The 12858-nt window shown below is 43.9% G+C and overlaps 1 protein-coding gene across 1 annotated transcript in view; it reads right to left on the bottom strand.

The window, feature by feature from the left end:
• Positions 1 to 12858, bottom strand: part of SH3RF3 (SH3 domain containing ring finger 3) — a 254499-nt gene that overhangs the window by 64114 nt on the left and 177527 nt on the right. The window contains exon 5 of the mRNA XM_066621660.1: positions 2232 to 2253. Coding sequence (XP_066477757.1) covers positions 2232 to 2253 — 22 coding nt within the window. The remainder of the gene's footprint in view (positions 1 to 2231; positions 2254 to 12858) is intronic.

The raw sequence follows: 12858 nt of genomic DNA, 5'->3' as shown, positions 1-12858 counted from the left end.
CATCACATCAATGAGTATGACGCCCTCACAGTCCCAAAACACAGTGATCATGACTTTACCGGCGGAAGCAGTTGCTTTGAATTTTTTCTTCTGTGGAGATTGAGGATGACGCCATTCCATCGACCGTCGTTTTGTTTCAGACTCAAAATGGTGAACCCAGGTTTCATCACCTGTCACAATCCTGGACAAGAACGCTTCCCCCTCATCTTCAAAACGTTTCAGCAACTCAGAAGAAATGTTTTTTTCTGAGAGATTTGTGGTCCACTGTAAGACAGCGCGGAACCCATCATGCACACACTTTTGAGTAATCAAGAGCATGGATGATTGCATCCACACTTCCTTTGCTGACTGACAGCTTCAGCACCAACTGCCTAGTCGTTATGCGTCGGTTCTCGCGAATGAGCACATCAGCAAGCTGCGTTTTGTCAGGTGTGACAGCCGTGGATGGGCGCCCCGAACGCTGCAAATCTTGGAGCTCTGCCGAACCGCCTTCTAATGGCCTCACCCTCTGTGCCCAGCGACTAACCGTACTTCTGTCGACTGCAGATTCTCCATAAACTGTACACAAACGTTTGTGAATATTCCCAACAGTTTCTTTCTCCGCAGTGATAAATTCAATGATGACACGCTGCTTGTAACGTACATCACTTACAGACGTCATTTCGAAACACTGCTGCAGCTACGCTATCTGTCTGAAGAAACCAAAAATTTGTGTGCGCACTCCTGAAAATTCAAATAATGTATATCTAAAGTTTCGCATTCGTACCATTACTGTAGGCTGAGAAAAAAAATGTGATGCATTACTTTCTGGGCGACCCTCGTATCTTGCCCTCTCTGGCCTCAGGCATATGACAGCTACATTGCTGGTGTGGGTTGAAGGAGACCCACAGATGGCCATAAGGACAACCAAGGGGTAAGTAAAAAAAAAAAATAGCATAGGCGTCAAATAGCATTCAAGACACCTGTTGAGGGCTGGAAGTGACATAAGAACATACGAAGAGCCCTGCTGGATCAGGCCAAAGGCCCATCTAGTCCAGCTTCCTGTATCGCAGTGGCCCACCAATGCCCCAAGGCGCACACAAGACAACAGACACAGTCTGCGTCCCGGTGCCCTCCCCTGCATCAGGCAATCAGAAGCAGCCTGCCTCTAAAACCAAGAGCTTACGCATACCTACTATGACTTGTAACCCGCAATGAACTTTTCCTCCAGAAATTTGTCCAATTGCCTCTTAAAGACATCCAGGCAAGATGCCATCACTACTTCCTGTGGCAAAGAGTTCCACAAACTAATTACACGCTGGGTAAAGAAATATTTTCTTCTGTCTGTCCTAATTCTCCCAACACTCAACTTTCGTGGATGTCCCCTGGTTCTGGTGTTATGTGAGAGGGAAAAGAGCATCTCTCTATCTACTCTGTCCATCCCCTGTATGATTTTGTATGTCTCAATCATGTAAAATCATGCTGGGGATGGACAGAGTAGATAGACAGACACTATTTTCCCTCTTTTCCCTTCGCTCTTTTCTGTGTTTTTCTTATTTTTGAGAATAATTTCTAAAAAGCAAATCCCAATTTTTAACAAATTTCTTTGAGGGCTTTGGATGTCTTTTTGTTGAAGCATGGGAGGCGTGAGGACAGTGATGAAAAATGCCAACAAGGCCCAACTTTAGTTCAAGCTGATGTGGACAGAAACTGCTGCTTTTGTTACATGAGGGGTTTTCTTCAATGAATACCCTGCATCCTGCTTTTAAAACAAATTAACAGCCCAATCTTATGCATGACTACTCAGAAGTTCCATGATGGTCATTGGGGCTTACTCTCAGTTAAGTGTGGATAGGATTGCAGCCTTAGTCAAATTTCACTGTTAGGTATTTCTTGTTATATTCATTAAATAAAGAGAAATATTCTTAATGCATATTTATAACTTTTTTTTTTTAAGTTCGACCCCCTCTCACACTCTGATATTCCACACACAGAGGTTAACAGATTATCCTTTGGGACTATCTGAGCTAGAAAACATGCTAATGGTTCCTGAGATTCATGCTATTCAATTCTGCCAGATTCACTGACTCCATAAAACAATGGGTCATGCAATCACTTCAAGCCCTAATGTTCCTAGAAAAAATGTGAAAGCACTTAATTCATAGTTGTGCTACCAAGTATTGGCAAGAAAGAGCTGCAACTGAGATCAAGTGGTCTCATCAAATCTTAATTACCAAAGTGGGAGGTAAAACATCCAGCAGCTTCAGAATAAGGCTTTTAATAGTGCAATATATTAAAAACACCCCTATACACACAAATAAACATAATTACAGCTGCAGATGGGCACACACCAAATACTTGTCTACTGCGGAAGGTGATGAACATCAATCTCTTGTATAGATTTATCCAGCCTATAAATTACTGAGCCATCTGTGGCACTTCTAACCCTCCCCTACCCCAGGCAGCATGGGTGGTTGGAGAATGAGCTACATTCAGGTCTTTTCTATTATAGCTGGATAGGGACATCATCATGGCTCTCTAATACCCAGGAACATCTGCTCCATGAAATGGAACAGTGGGGAAGATGTGGATGCTGAATTCACATGAAATAATTTTTTTCATTTCCATGATGAGCAGCTTATTCAAAACAAGAATCCCTACTTTCACCATTGCTCATAACGCACATTCCTATCTATTGGGTTGTATCCAGAGAAAGTCACAACAAAGCATACTGAAATCAAGAGACAAGTTACAGCCCAATTCTGGCCTTCCCAGTGCTGCAGCAGTGCTGAAATGGCTACTGCTGCATCCCATGGAGCTGGGAGGCAATGCTGGAGCTACTTGGGGTAAGGAAGCTTACACTCCCTTACCCTGTGTAACAGCCAGGTGGCCCCGATGGGTGGCCTTGGATCTGTGCCCACTATTGAGGACTTACTGCTGTCTCCACCCCCTGTCCCCACTCCCCCTTGCCCTCCCACCACCCTAGAGCACCTCCTCCCAGCCCCCACTTACTGGTCTGCCGCCAAGCGCTCGCCTAGAGCTCAGCTGGCATTTGTCTCCTGCCCAGTGCTGAGCCCACTCACCCACGCTGAGCCAACAGCGAGCACTGCGATATGCTTTATAGCATGCTTTGTGATGCTCAGTGCTGGGTCAGCCTGGATTGCACCCTTATACAACAGTGCAACACTTAGCATGTTTACTCAGCAGAAAGCACGACTATATTCAATGGGGCATACTTCCATGAAAGTGCTTGTAGGACTACAGCCTAACTGCCCAATCCTATCCCCCATCTGAACTGCTGGAACTTGCATTCTCATACTGCAGCACTGTTTGCAGCACTACAAAACCCAACATGCTGTTGCGCACTACCAAGCCGCTGCCACAAACAATGTGTGGTGCTAGCCATGTGGCTCTTCTGGCTCCTCTGGTAATGCTAAGTTGGGGAGTGGGTGAGGAGGGGGAGGATCAGGGCTGCTGGGAGTTGTGTTGGGGTGGGCAGGGGGAGCTAAGTCATGACCAATACCCTATGTCTCCCACCTGGTACTGCCACACCCCCTTGAGTCCACTCAGATCTGCGCCAGCCAAGGAGCTGGTGCGGATCCAGGTAGATAGGCAACAGGGGGCTTACCTGGAGAAAAGATAACAAAAAGACCCTTACTATGAAGAAGTTTAATGATCACACTCCCCTCCCCCCCAACAGGATGCAGCAGACAGTGCCATGGTGCAGCTGTATCTGTGCAAGTGAAGGGTAATAGGATTGGGGCATTAGTCCCCTTTTTGAGCAGAGTGGGCTAGGGTAGAAAGACAGCTCCCTTGGAAGAGGGCAGCCATGTGAAACAAAACACACAAGATGCTCTATGGCAAGGGCTCAAGTCTGTGTGGGGACAATCACTAGATAGAAGGAGCCCTTATGCCAGGGGAGGAACTGGAAGAAGTCATAAGGCAAGTTCCAACAGCACCCAGGCAAAGCAGGCACACCTTGGGAGGCTGTAGCACATGAACCTATCAGAGAAGTACTGCATGGGCCAATCACTGAGTTGGCATGTGACACAGGGCATCTAATGTAGTAGTCTGCCCAGCTAGCCACACCCAAACAAACCTCATGCTCTTTGCCTAATTGAGGGCACCTGCTGGCTTGGCAGTATGCTGCCCCTTCTATCCCCCTACCACTGCCTACCATATACCATGGTGGCAGACAATAGGGAGGCTCATGATAACTGGGGCACATCCGTTTCCTGAAACTTCAGAAGTCATGGAATGAGGATGCTGCAGTTCCTGAGAACAGAGAGGCTCCTCCCCCTGCAGAGTCCCATCAGCTGGCTAACTGGGTTAGGAAACAACTAGGGTGAGAAGAAGGGATCCCCATCTATTAAGAAACAGACACCAAGCATGATCCAGCGAAAGGGTTTATTAAACTATATCAGAGCAGCATCTGAAAGAGAAACACACAAGTGGGATTGTCAACTATCTCCACCCAGCAGAGCTGCTTTGCCATTGCAAGTTATCCTGTAGACAGCCAAGTAAAAGGTGCCAGTGATGTCTGGCTACACCAGTTGCTTCACTGTCTGCCATGGACTTGGCGAAGCCACAGAGGCTTGAATGGAACAAGTAGACCAGCAACTTTGGCAAGGAGCAGCTGGGATCACTGTGGTCACTGAAGGAAGGCAGGCAGGCAGGCAGGCTATAGGTGTCCCTGGGTTCAGAATGATGTTCTCTCCTGTGGGAAGCAAGGAGAAACACATAGCATAACAAGGACATCAAAACAGTATCAGCTATACCTGTTCTCTGGCTTGAGAGGCATACTTGCTGTTTCTGAAGGAGACTGGTGCCACCAGAGCATGCATGCAGTGGTACTCTATAGGGAGCAAGAGCATGGTGGCTTGGAACATCACCTTTTCTTCTCGGGAGGCTGCACTGGAACTCTTCAGGGGACCACTGTTAAATCCCCTCTGGCAATAAGGCAATCCTAAAAAGGGGGGTTGTTCTGATGAGTGTTTGGCTAGTAGTGGCAATGGTTTGAGTCCCTGGCATTCCCTGAAAGGGAGCATCCACTCCCTATTCTTTGCTGTTGCAAAAGGAAGGGATGGCTGGGTAACACAGTTGACAGGGGAGACACATTTGATAATCCTGGAGGGTCAGAATGGGGAGAGGGGATAAAGACATGAGAGATAGAGATGCAGCACCAATACATTGCAGCATGGGATTCCCTCCCTCCTTGCTTACCTGTGCAGGATGCATTGTCTTTCCCTTATTGGAGTGTTTCCAGCTGGGTACCAGTTGGGTGTTTCTGTGTGGAGTCCTCCTGGGGCAGAAAACCTGCAATCAGAATTCTGAGAAGACAAGATTCTGGAGGGAGTGTAATATTCAGTCACGGAGACCTCTTTATCTGCCCCTCTATGCTTCTTGCAGGAGGTGTAGTCCTTAACACTATTTCCTTTGTCTGCTCCCTCTCACATTCTCTGTTCCTCTCCAGACCATCCCAGAAGAAGGATGTGCTCTACCAGGACTCCATGCCCACCAGGTCTCATCAGACTTTCACACACAGACTTCCACACAAAGGGAACAGCCCTGTTCCAAAGTAGCAGAGCCTCTGATCACAATCAGAAGATGCACCAGCAGCTTGTCACTATGGCAACCAGAAAGGGAAAAGCATATGGAGAGGTCACTGGAAGCCCAGCCCCTACTTAAAGGAGTCAACTCTTTTGCTTGAAATCTCCATCAACCATTGAGTGGCAAGAACCTCTCCCTTGGAACTTCTGGGAGCAATCAAAGTCGAGAGATTCACATTACAATGCCCCCCAGCACCATCATTCACCATTCAAGATAAGATTCAGGTTCATAAAGTTAATTTAGGGCCTGATCCTATTGGGCTGTAGCGTTACTCTGCAGGTGCTGTAAGATACGTTTGCAGCACCCACAGAGTAAGTGGCACTGGCAGGGAGGCTTGTGCTGCCCCACTAGCGCCACAGAGGAAGCCTCAATCTCTGAAGGTGAAAAGGTAGGTGCTGGGCAGCACAGGGGCATAGGGAGGATGGTGGGAGGGTGGGAAGAGCATTCCTAGTTGCGAGGAGCGTGGGGGAGGGCAGGACAAGGGGACGGACCAGTGGAGACCTCCTCTGCTGGGCTTTTTAAGTCTGGCTTCTCAAATCTGCACTAGCAATTTAGCTGGCACAAACTCAAGCAGCCCCACTGCAGGGTCTGCGGCTTCACCCAAGGAAACCTCTGGCAGCTTCCCTAGCCCCACAGGATACAGCAGCGGCAGCACCAGGAAACATAGGATTGGGCTGCCCGGTTATAAAGATGAGTGTCAGTGGAAACCCGTCCATTTTTTCATGGGATTAATGACTGTGTAACCATGGTTTCTGTTACTGTGGGTTTTTCCAGGTTTTCCAGTGACGCCTGCAGTTAACAAGAATTGAAGGTTTATTTATTTTATTTATTACAGTATTTATATACTGCATTTCCCATAGACTCAATCTGGTTTACGTCCGCAGGCTGAACACAAACCCCATTTTTCAAAGAAATTTTTATAAGTATCATTCCATGAGAAAATCTCAAAAAACCCTCAATTTCTTCAGGTGTTTTCCCTTCATAGTGTAGTTGTCATCCTGGCTGCCAGCTTCTTGTGCTTTCCGAACTTTTAAAGGCAGCTGCATCAAGTATCAGACCAGTGTCTCAAGAATGTTATTCGTTCTTGCCAGCTGCCTTCTCCATGATCTACTCCTCTGCCAGCGGTTCTTGGTCTTGGTCACTCATCCAAGGCGCTGATCCTGCATAGTATTTTCAGGCAAGGTGACAGCACAATCTCCACATCACATCTCCTGCCCAGGTTATACTATAACATGTTCATTAACAGGTCTCACACTGAATACTTCTTTCCACAACCAAGTCATGAGTTTAAGATATTTCAGACACTGATGCATTCAGAAGACTTCAGTTTTATATTCATTATGTGTAGGGCATTGAGCACAGAGCAAATTCATATTAACAGCCCATTCCACAATTCAGATAAGAAATTCTAAAATATATTTACTTGAAATTTAATCATATTCTTTTAAAGGAGAAATAAAGTTCCACATTGTTGTCACCATACAGATGCCAAAATGTTTTTTCCCATTTCGAGATGTGCTTTCTCTACCACAGACACAGGGCAGAGATTTTGAATGGATTAATGGGATATTACTTGAAACTGGTTTTCTAAGCATCCTTGCAACTGTTTTAAAGTGACATATGTCAAATGTATCTGTGGCCCAAATCCTAACCAACTTTCCAGTTCTGACATAGCTGTGCCAGTTGGGTATGTGCTGCATCCTGCTGTTGGGAGGCAGTCACAGAGGTCTCCTCAAGGCAAGGGAATGTTTGTTTTCTGACCTTGGAGCTGCATTGCCTTTACCTTGGTGCTGGAAAGTTGGTTAGGATTGCACCCTGTGTGCATTTAAAGGAATCACGTGAAATAATGACTCCATTATGCTTACACAGTATACATGAAAAATGATAACATGCCGAGGGGGAAAGAATCACTAACACAGCCTTTAGCACATTCCAGGTTGTGTCTGTGAATTCATCTTGAGTTCCAATAAATGTGCTATGATCAGAGTACTTGTGCACCGAGGTTCCTAAATCAGTCAAACTGAAGTGCTGGGTTACAGAGTAGACCTGATGTGATGCGAAAAGGTTTTTTGCTCATATGATGTCACTGTTTGAGGATGTAATCTGTTACATGGTTAATATTTTATTTCATTTTATTTCAAGGTGTGCAAGAGATACACTTCTGTACATGCGTACTTGGTGCTGAGCGCCTGCCAGAAGAGCATGGGTCACACCAGTAGTGTATTTCCTCGACTGATGGCAAGAGGCATCAGATCCACAGGCCAGGAAGGCCAAGTTTATGAATGAATTAACCAGGTAATTACTCTCCTACTGATTTAATGGAATGTTTACTCCTTAAATTCAAATGGAATTTTCATGGCTCCAAAATTCAAATTGAGCTTATAAGCTTCAAATCCTGCTGAACAGCAGATTTAATATTTTGTGACCACTCCATCTCCTAACAGTGCCAAACCTTGGGAAAAACAAGTTTAAGAAAATAAAAGAGGGAGCAGAACCTTACAGTCTTCAGCAATTCCATGATGGAAATTCAATCAAGGAAGCATGTTATGAAAGTAATAGCCCTCCAAACTAGCCACCCACTCTTACCTGAGTGCGAATAACAAAGGCAGAACCCAGCAGGAGGTCCTCATTTAGCAAAGGAGGATCCTACAATTTGTTCAACCCACCTAGGATCCCATAGGATTCTATGAGAAAATGTTTATAAGAACCCTGGGTAATACAGCCTTGTGTTTTGTTTTACACCCACTATCCTGCCTTGCTGTTAGCATGCAGACTAGAGCATTAATCCACTGGTTCTGCATCAAGTCGCCCACATTCCAGCCACCATCCAAAAACCACTATGAAGCTGAGATCTTATATCAGTAATACCCTCCTCTCCTTTTTCTTTCCTCCCCCAAGGGCAATCAAAGCTGCTGAGCTAGCACTGGCTGGTCAGATAAACTTTTTGGGCAGCTTCTCAGCATGCCCCTTCTTCTCTGAGAAAGTAGTATGGCTTTCTTGCCTTGCTTCTACCTGTGATTAAGACCACTGTCTAATAGCATGCAAGGACTTGCTTCATAATCCTCTTTCTTTGAGACATTGCATTCCCCCTCAGGAGGTTTGCCTAGCCTGGTTCTCTTGCTGCTTGCAGCCCTTGCAATGCAATTCTGACAAGACTTACAGAAGCAATCTTGATTCTCCGCACAGCCTTGCCAAAGAACACAAATTCCCTTCTATCTTTCATTGTCTCTATGTGTGTGCAGTCAAATTGATGGCATGTTTAGTGTTTGTGGTTTTTGCTCTCAATGTGAGTACTCTGTGTGTGTGAGGATTTAACTTTTTTTTGTAAACAACCATTTTTAGTGGACACCTGAGATCAACCTCAGGTCGCCTTCCCAATCAATCCCCCTTAACCAATCCTCCAAGGCTCCAAAACAAAGCGAATCACTTCTGCCTGTTGATCTCCCTTAAGAGTTTTTATTTGGCAGGAGAGACTAGCTTGCCCCCTGTAAGTCAGTGAAGTGATTTCATGGCCTGTTTACAGTTTCTTGTTTACACCTTGCTTGTTTATCCCTTGCCTGTAGCCCTTGGTTCAGGCTACAGAGAGCCACTTCCCTAGCATGGTGTCTTGTTGCAGTCTGAACCTTAGGAATTCCCTCTCCTTCTCCACTAATAACCCTGATTTCCCCCTCCCTTCCCCACATCCCTAAACTTTTGTTTCCTTCCTCTGGGAAACCCACCTAATCTCTTTATGTCTCTTCTTCCCCCCTCATTTCCCCTTTCTCTCTCTGCCCATCTAAGGAGTTGTTCTCTCCTCCCCTATTTTTTCTCCTCCTTCTAACAGCCTTCAGACAGGGCCCTGTAGTGAGTGAATGATAGATATAATTTCCTCCTGTCTAGTTTAAGTGTGAGTGAGCAAGTTTAGCTAGGCACCAGTTTTGAATTCTTTTGGTTTAAATCACTAAAACGAATCCTTTTGTGGCTCACCCTTGCTGTCACTGTCCTTTCCTTGCCGATTTATATAGCTGTGCCATGGCCACTACATACGATCCCTGCCCCCAATTGGTCCCCCCACCATGTGCTCATGCTACATGTTTTAAAAAGCCAACCACTGGTAAGAAATTATATACACACTGACCTGGAAGTAAGCCTCACAGTTTATAATAGGATTTACTTCTGAGTAAACATGCAAAGACTTGCATTGCATGTGTGGCTATCATTTTCCACAAAATATCCACAATATTTATTTGGAGACAAAAAGTAAATGCCTTGTGGCAGAATAAAAAATTACCACCCAAATCCAAAATCAGGAGGGATTTGAACTGCTTCTCTCCAGGCTTTCATACACAAATGTAACACTAAACTTCAGCTTTTGGCTCCTCTCTATTTTAAATACAATCCATATGATTCGGTTTCCCAAAGTAATACCACTGTTTGCAATTTTAGAGGGCCCTCCCCCATTGATTAGGAATCAAACCACTTTGTCTGCTCCCTTTATATTGGAAAATCATCAAAACAGGCTCAATTTGTTTTGTCTTGCTGCTGCAACCTGGAACAGATGATGCAACCTGAAGACGATTTGTTATTCTTTTCAAAATGCGTACCCTTTGGTTCAGAAAGCATGTGTTAACTCTTATTGTGAACAAGCTGGCTTCCTATTCAAAGTAAGAATTTGGTTGGAACACCTAAATGCAATGCTCTTGCCTGAATTTTTCCTGGTTCAGGTTATATATAAAGTGGGGTGAAGGAGGCTTGTACTTCATTATTTATGAGCAGCATATTTGGTCAGAAAAACCTGGGGATTTGAAGTAGGCTGACCTGTGACCTTTCCAAATAGCAAGGAAGAATAATTCATAAGGGGTGCAAATGGAGAGATGATGAGGCATCTGAGGCCAACCCAGGATTAGTGAGCCACATGGGACCTCCTCAGCTATACAGGGCAGCTCACTGGTGGACAGCTCCTCTGCTAGCCGAACAGCTAAGCCCACTCAGGTTCACTTTTATCATTGGCCGGCAGCTGTACGACATTCTCAGTACAAACCAATTTAACTAGCCAGTTAGAATGCTCTGTGTGACAGACACAATTTAGAATGCCGTTTTTTATGTTTAATGGGCTACATTTAGCGCGCAGACATCAAATATGCTAGATGCAAATTCTCTTGAAGAGAATCACAATAGTGATCAAGACAACATTTGTTTACACGCCAAAAGACCAAAACAAAAACAACAGTGAAATGTACCTATCCAGCCTAGCTGCTGCATTACTGTGCTAGAAGCCATGTTTGTGTCCTATCGTTTCCCTGACTGTCATGGTTGGCTTCTGATGCTTTATTACTTTTAAGCTTACAGACAATAAAAAGATTTTTAAGACCACCACTCATTTTCAAAGGCATTCAAAGTAACACAAGAGATCTATACACTTATCATTAACTAGCAGGATGTCGCTGAGATTGTGCCACTTAAATGACACAGTAAACATGAAAGACTTCAGTAGTTAGCAAAGTAATATCTCTGAATGCTATTTTTGTATAGGATTTTATACTATATAGTGGAGCTCTGTCAGCAGTGTTAAGAAACATGCTGACAAAGTAGGTTTATCAGAAATGTCTTATGGAATTGAATATCAGGGAAAAATAAACTTAAACCTTTTTCTCTGACATACTTACATGGAGGTAAGCCTCATTGAAAACAATGAGGCTTATTTATGAACAAACATAATTTAGACAGGATGAAAATGACATTTGTGGTCCCAGTGAACTTTACAAAATGGTTAACAGTATTTAGAATAAATATGAAAATATCATTTACAGAATTGTAATTGTATGTGCAGAAGTGATACAATTTTGTAAAGGACATCAATACACTAATAAAAGTTTTTAATATAGGTAATCACTATGCAGATAGTTAAATCAAATCAAAACCTTTATTGGCATTAACAATAAAACCAGGATGTTAAACAGAGAATTTACCATGTACATTAGACTTAACTTCTTGAGACAATTCTTTAATATATATAATAAAAGTACTTTGCCATGATAGTCGTTAAACTCTCGCTTCTGCCGCTTAGTAAATGTCTAACCACGTCATTTTCAGATCCACTAAAAGACTTTTTAAAAGGGTATAAATACTGGCTCTGTAGATCAGAATAGTAAACACAGTTTAATAAAATATGAGGGAGTGTCTCAATAGAACCTGAACCACAACAACATACTTTGAATTGTTGAGCATTGAACCTGGCTTTCATCTTATTTGAGGGGAAAGCGTTGAATCTGGTTAGGGAAAACACTCTGCGCTCCTGCAGTTTTGTTAGAAAATTTAAATAATTGCTGCCCAAATCAGCTGCCCAGGATAAGCCGAAGTGAGGTGGGGAGCAGGTTTTTTTGGCTTTGGCTAAAAGCTCTTGTTTTTCAATGTCCCTTAGCCGGGTACATAAGGTATTAGATGCGATTGCCCATGGCATCGTGCCCAGCAAATCCAGGGAAAGCCCTAAAGATTGGACTTTTTTTACTAAGTAAAGCAAGTCCTGGGGAACAGAAAGAGTCTTCTAAAATACTTTTCAATAGGGGGTCCTTGGTTGCAGCAGAGCCCATTCTAAACCACTGTTTGAAAAAGGGAAGCCACACTAAAGACTCCACTTTATTTTGGCCAGTTTCCAGACATAAAACAGCATAAGGTATACATCGAGGTACTGCAAAGATCTTGTATAGGAAGAGAGACTGAATCTGCTCAACCATAATACAAAAAGCAGAAATCCAGATGGGGATACCATATAAGAGCTGTGCTATTACCTTAGTATTAAAGGTCTGGAGTGCTGCAGGTATGAAGGAATTGCCCCAAGCATAAAAAAAAAACGACTGATTGCTTGAGCTGTTATACTGCTTTTATGGATTGCTGATTGGCGATCCGCAGTCCACGAATGCCTAAAATGGAATAGGACTCCTAGGTATTTGAACATTTTCACTTGTTGAATGGAATGCCCATCAAAGATCCATGTTGTTGGTTTCCAGGAATGGCTGAATACCATTATTTTTGATTTATCAAAGTTAAGGATCAGTTTATTCTGCTCAAAATATTTTAGGCATTCCAAGATTAGCCACTTTAGACCAATTTTTGTGCGTGCTAACAGAAGCATGTCATCTGCACATAGAAGTAGTGGTAGCACTAATTGACCAATTTTAGGAGGGTGGGTGTCTACTGAGCGTAATAAAGGGGCCAAGTCATTTAAAAACAGATTTAAAAGGGTCAACACAGCCTTGCTTGACACCTTTGTTTACCAATACTACATCTGTC

This window comes from Tiliqua scincoides, chromosome 3, assembly GCF_035046505.1.
Source record: "Tiliqua scincoides isolate rTilSci1 chromosome 3, rTilSci1.hap2, whole genome shotgun sequence".
NCBI lineage: Eukaryota > Metazoa > Chordata > Lepidosauria > Squamata > Scincidae > Tiliqua > Tiliqua scincoides.
The sequence above is the reverse complement of the archived record's forward strand: the minus strand, read 5'-3'. Positions and strand labels throughout refer to the sequence as shown.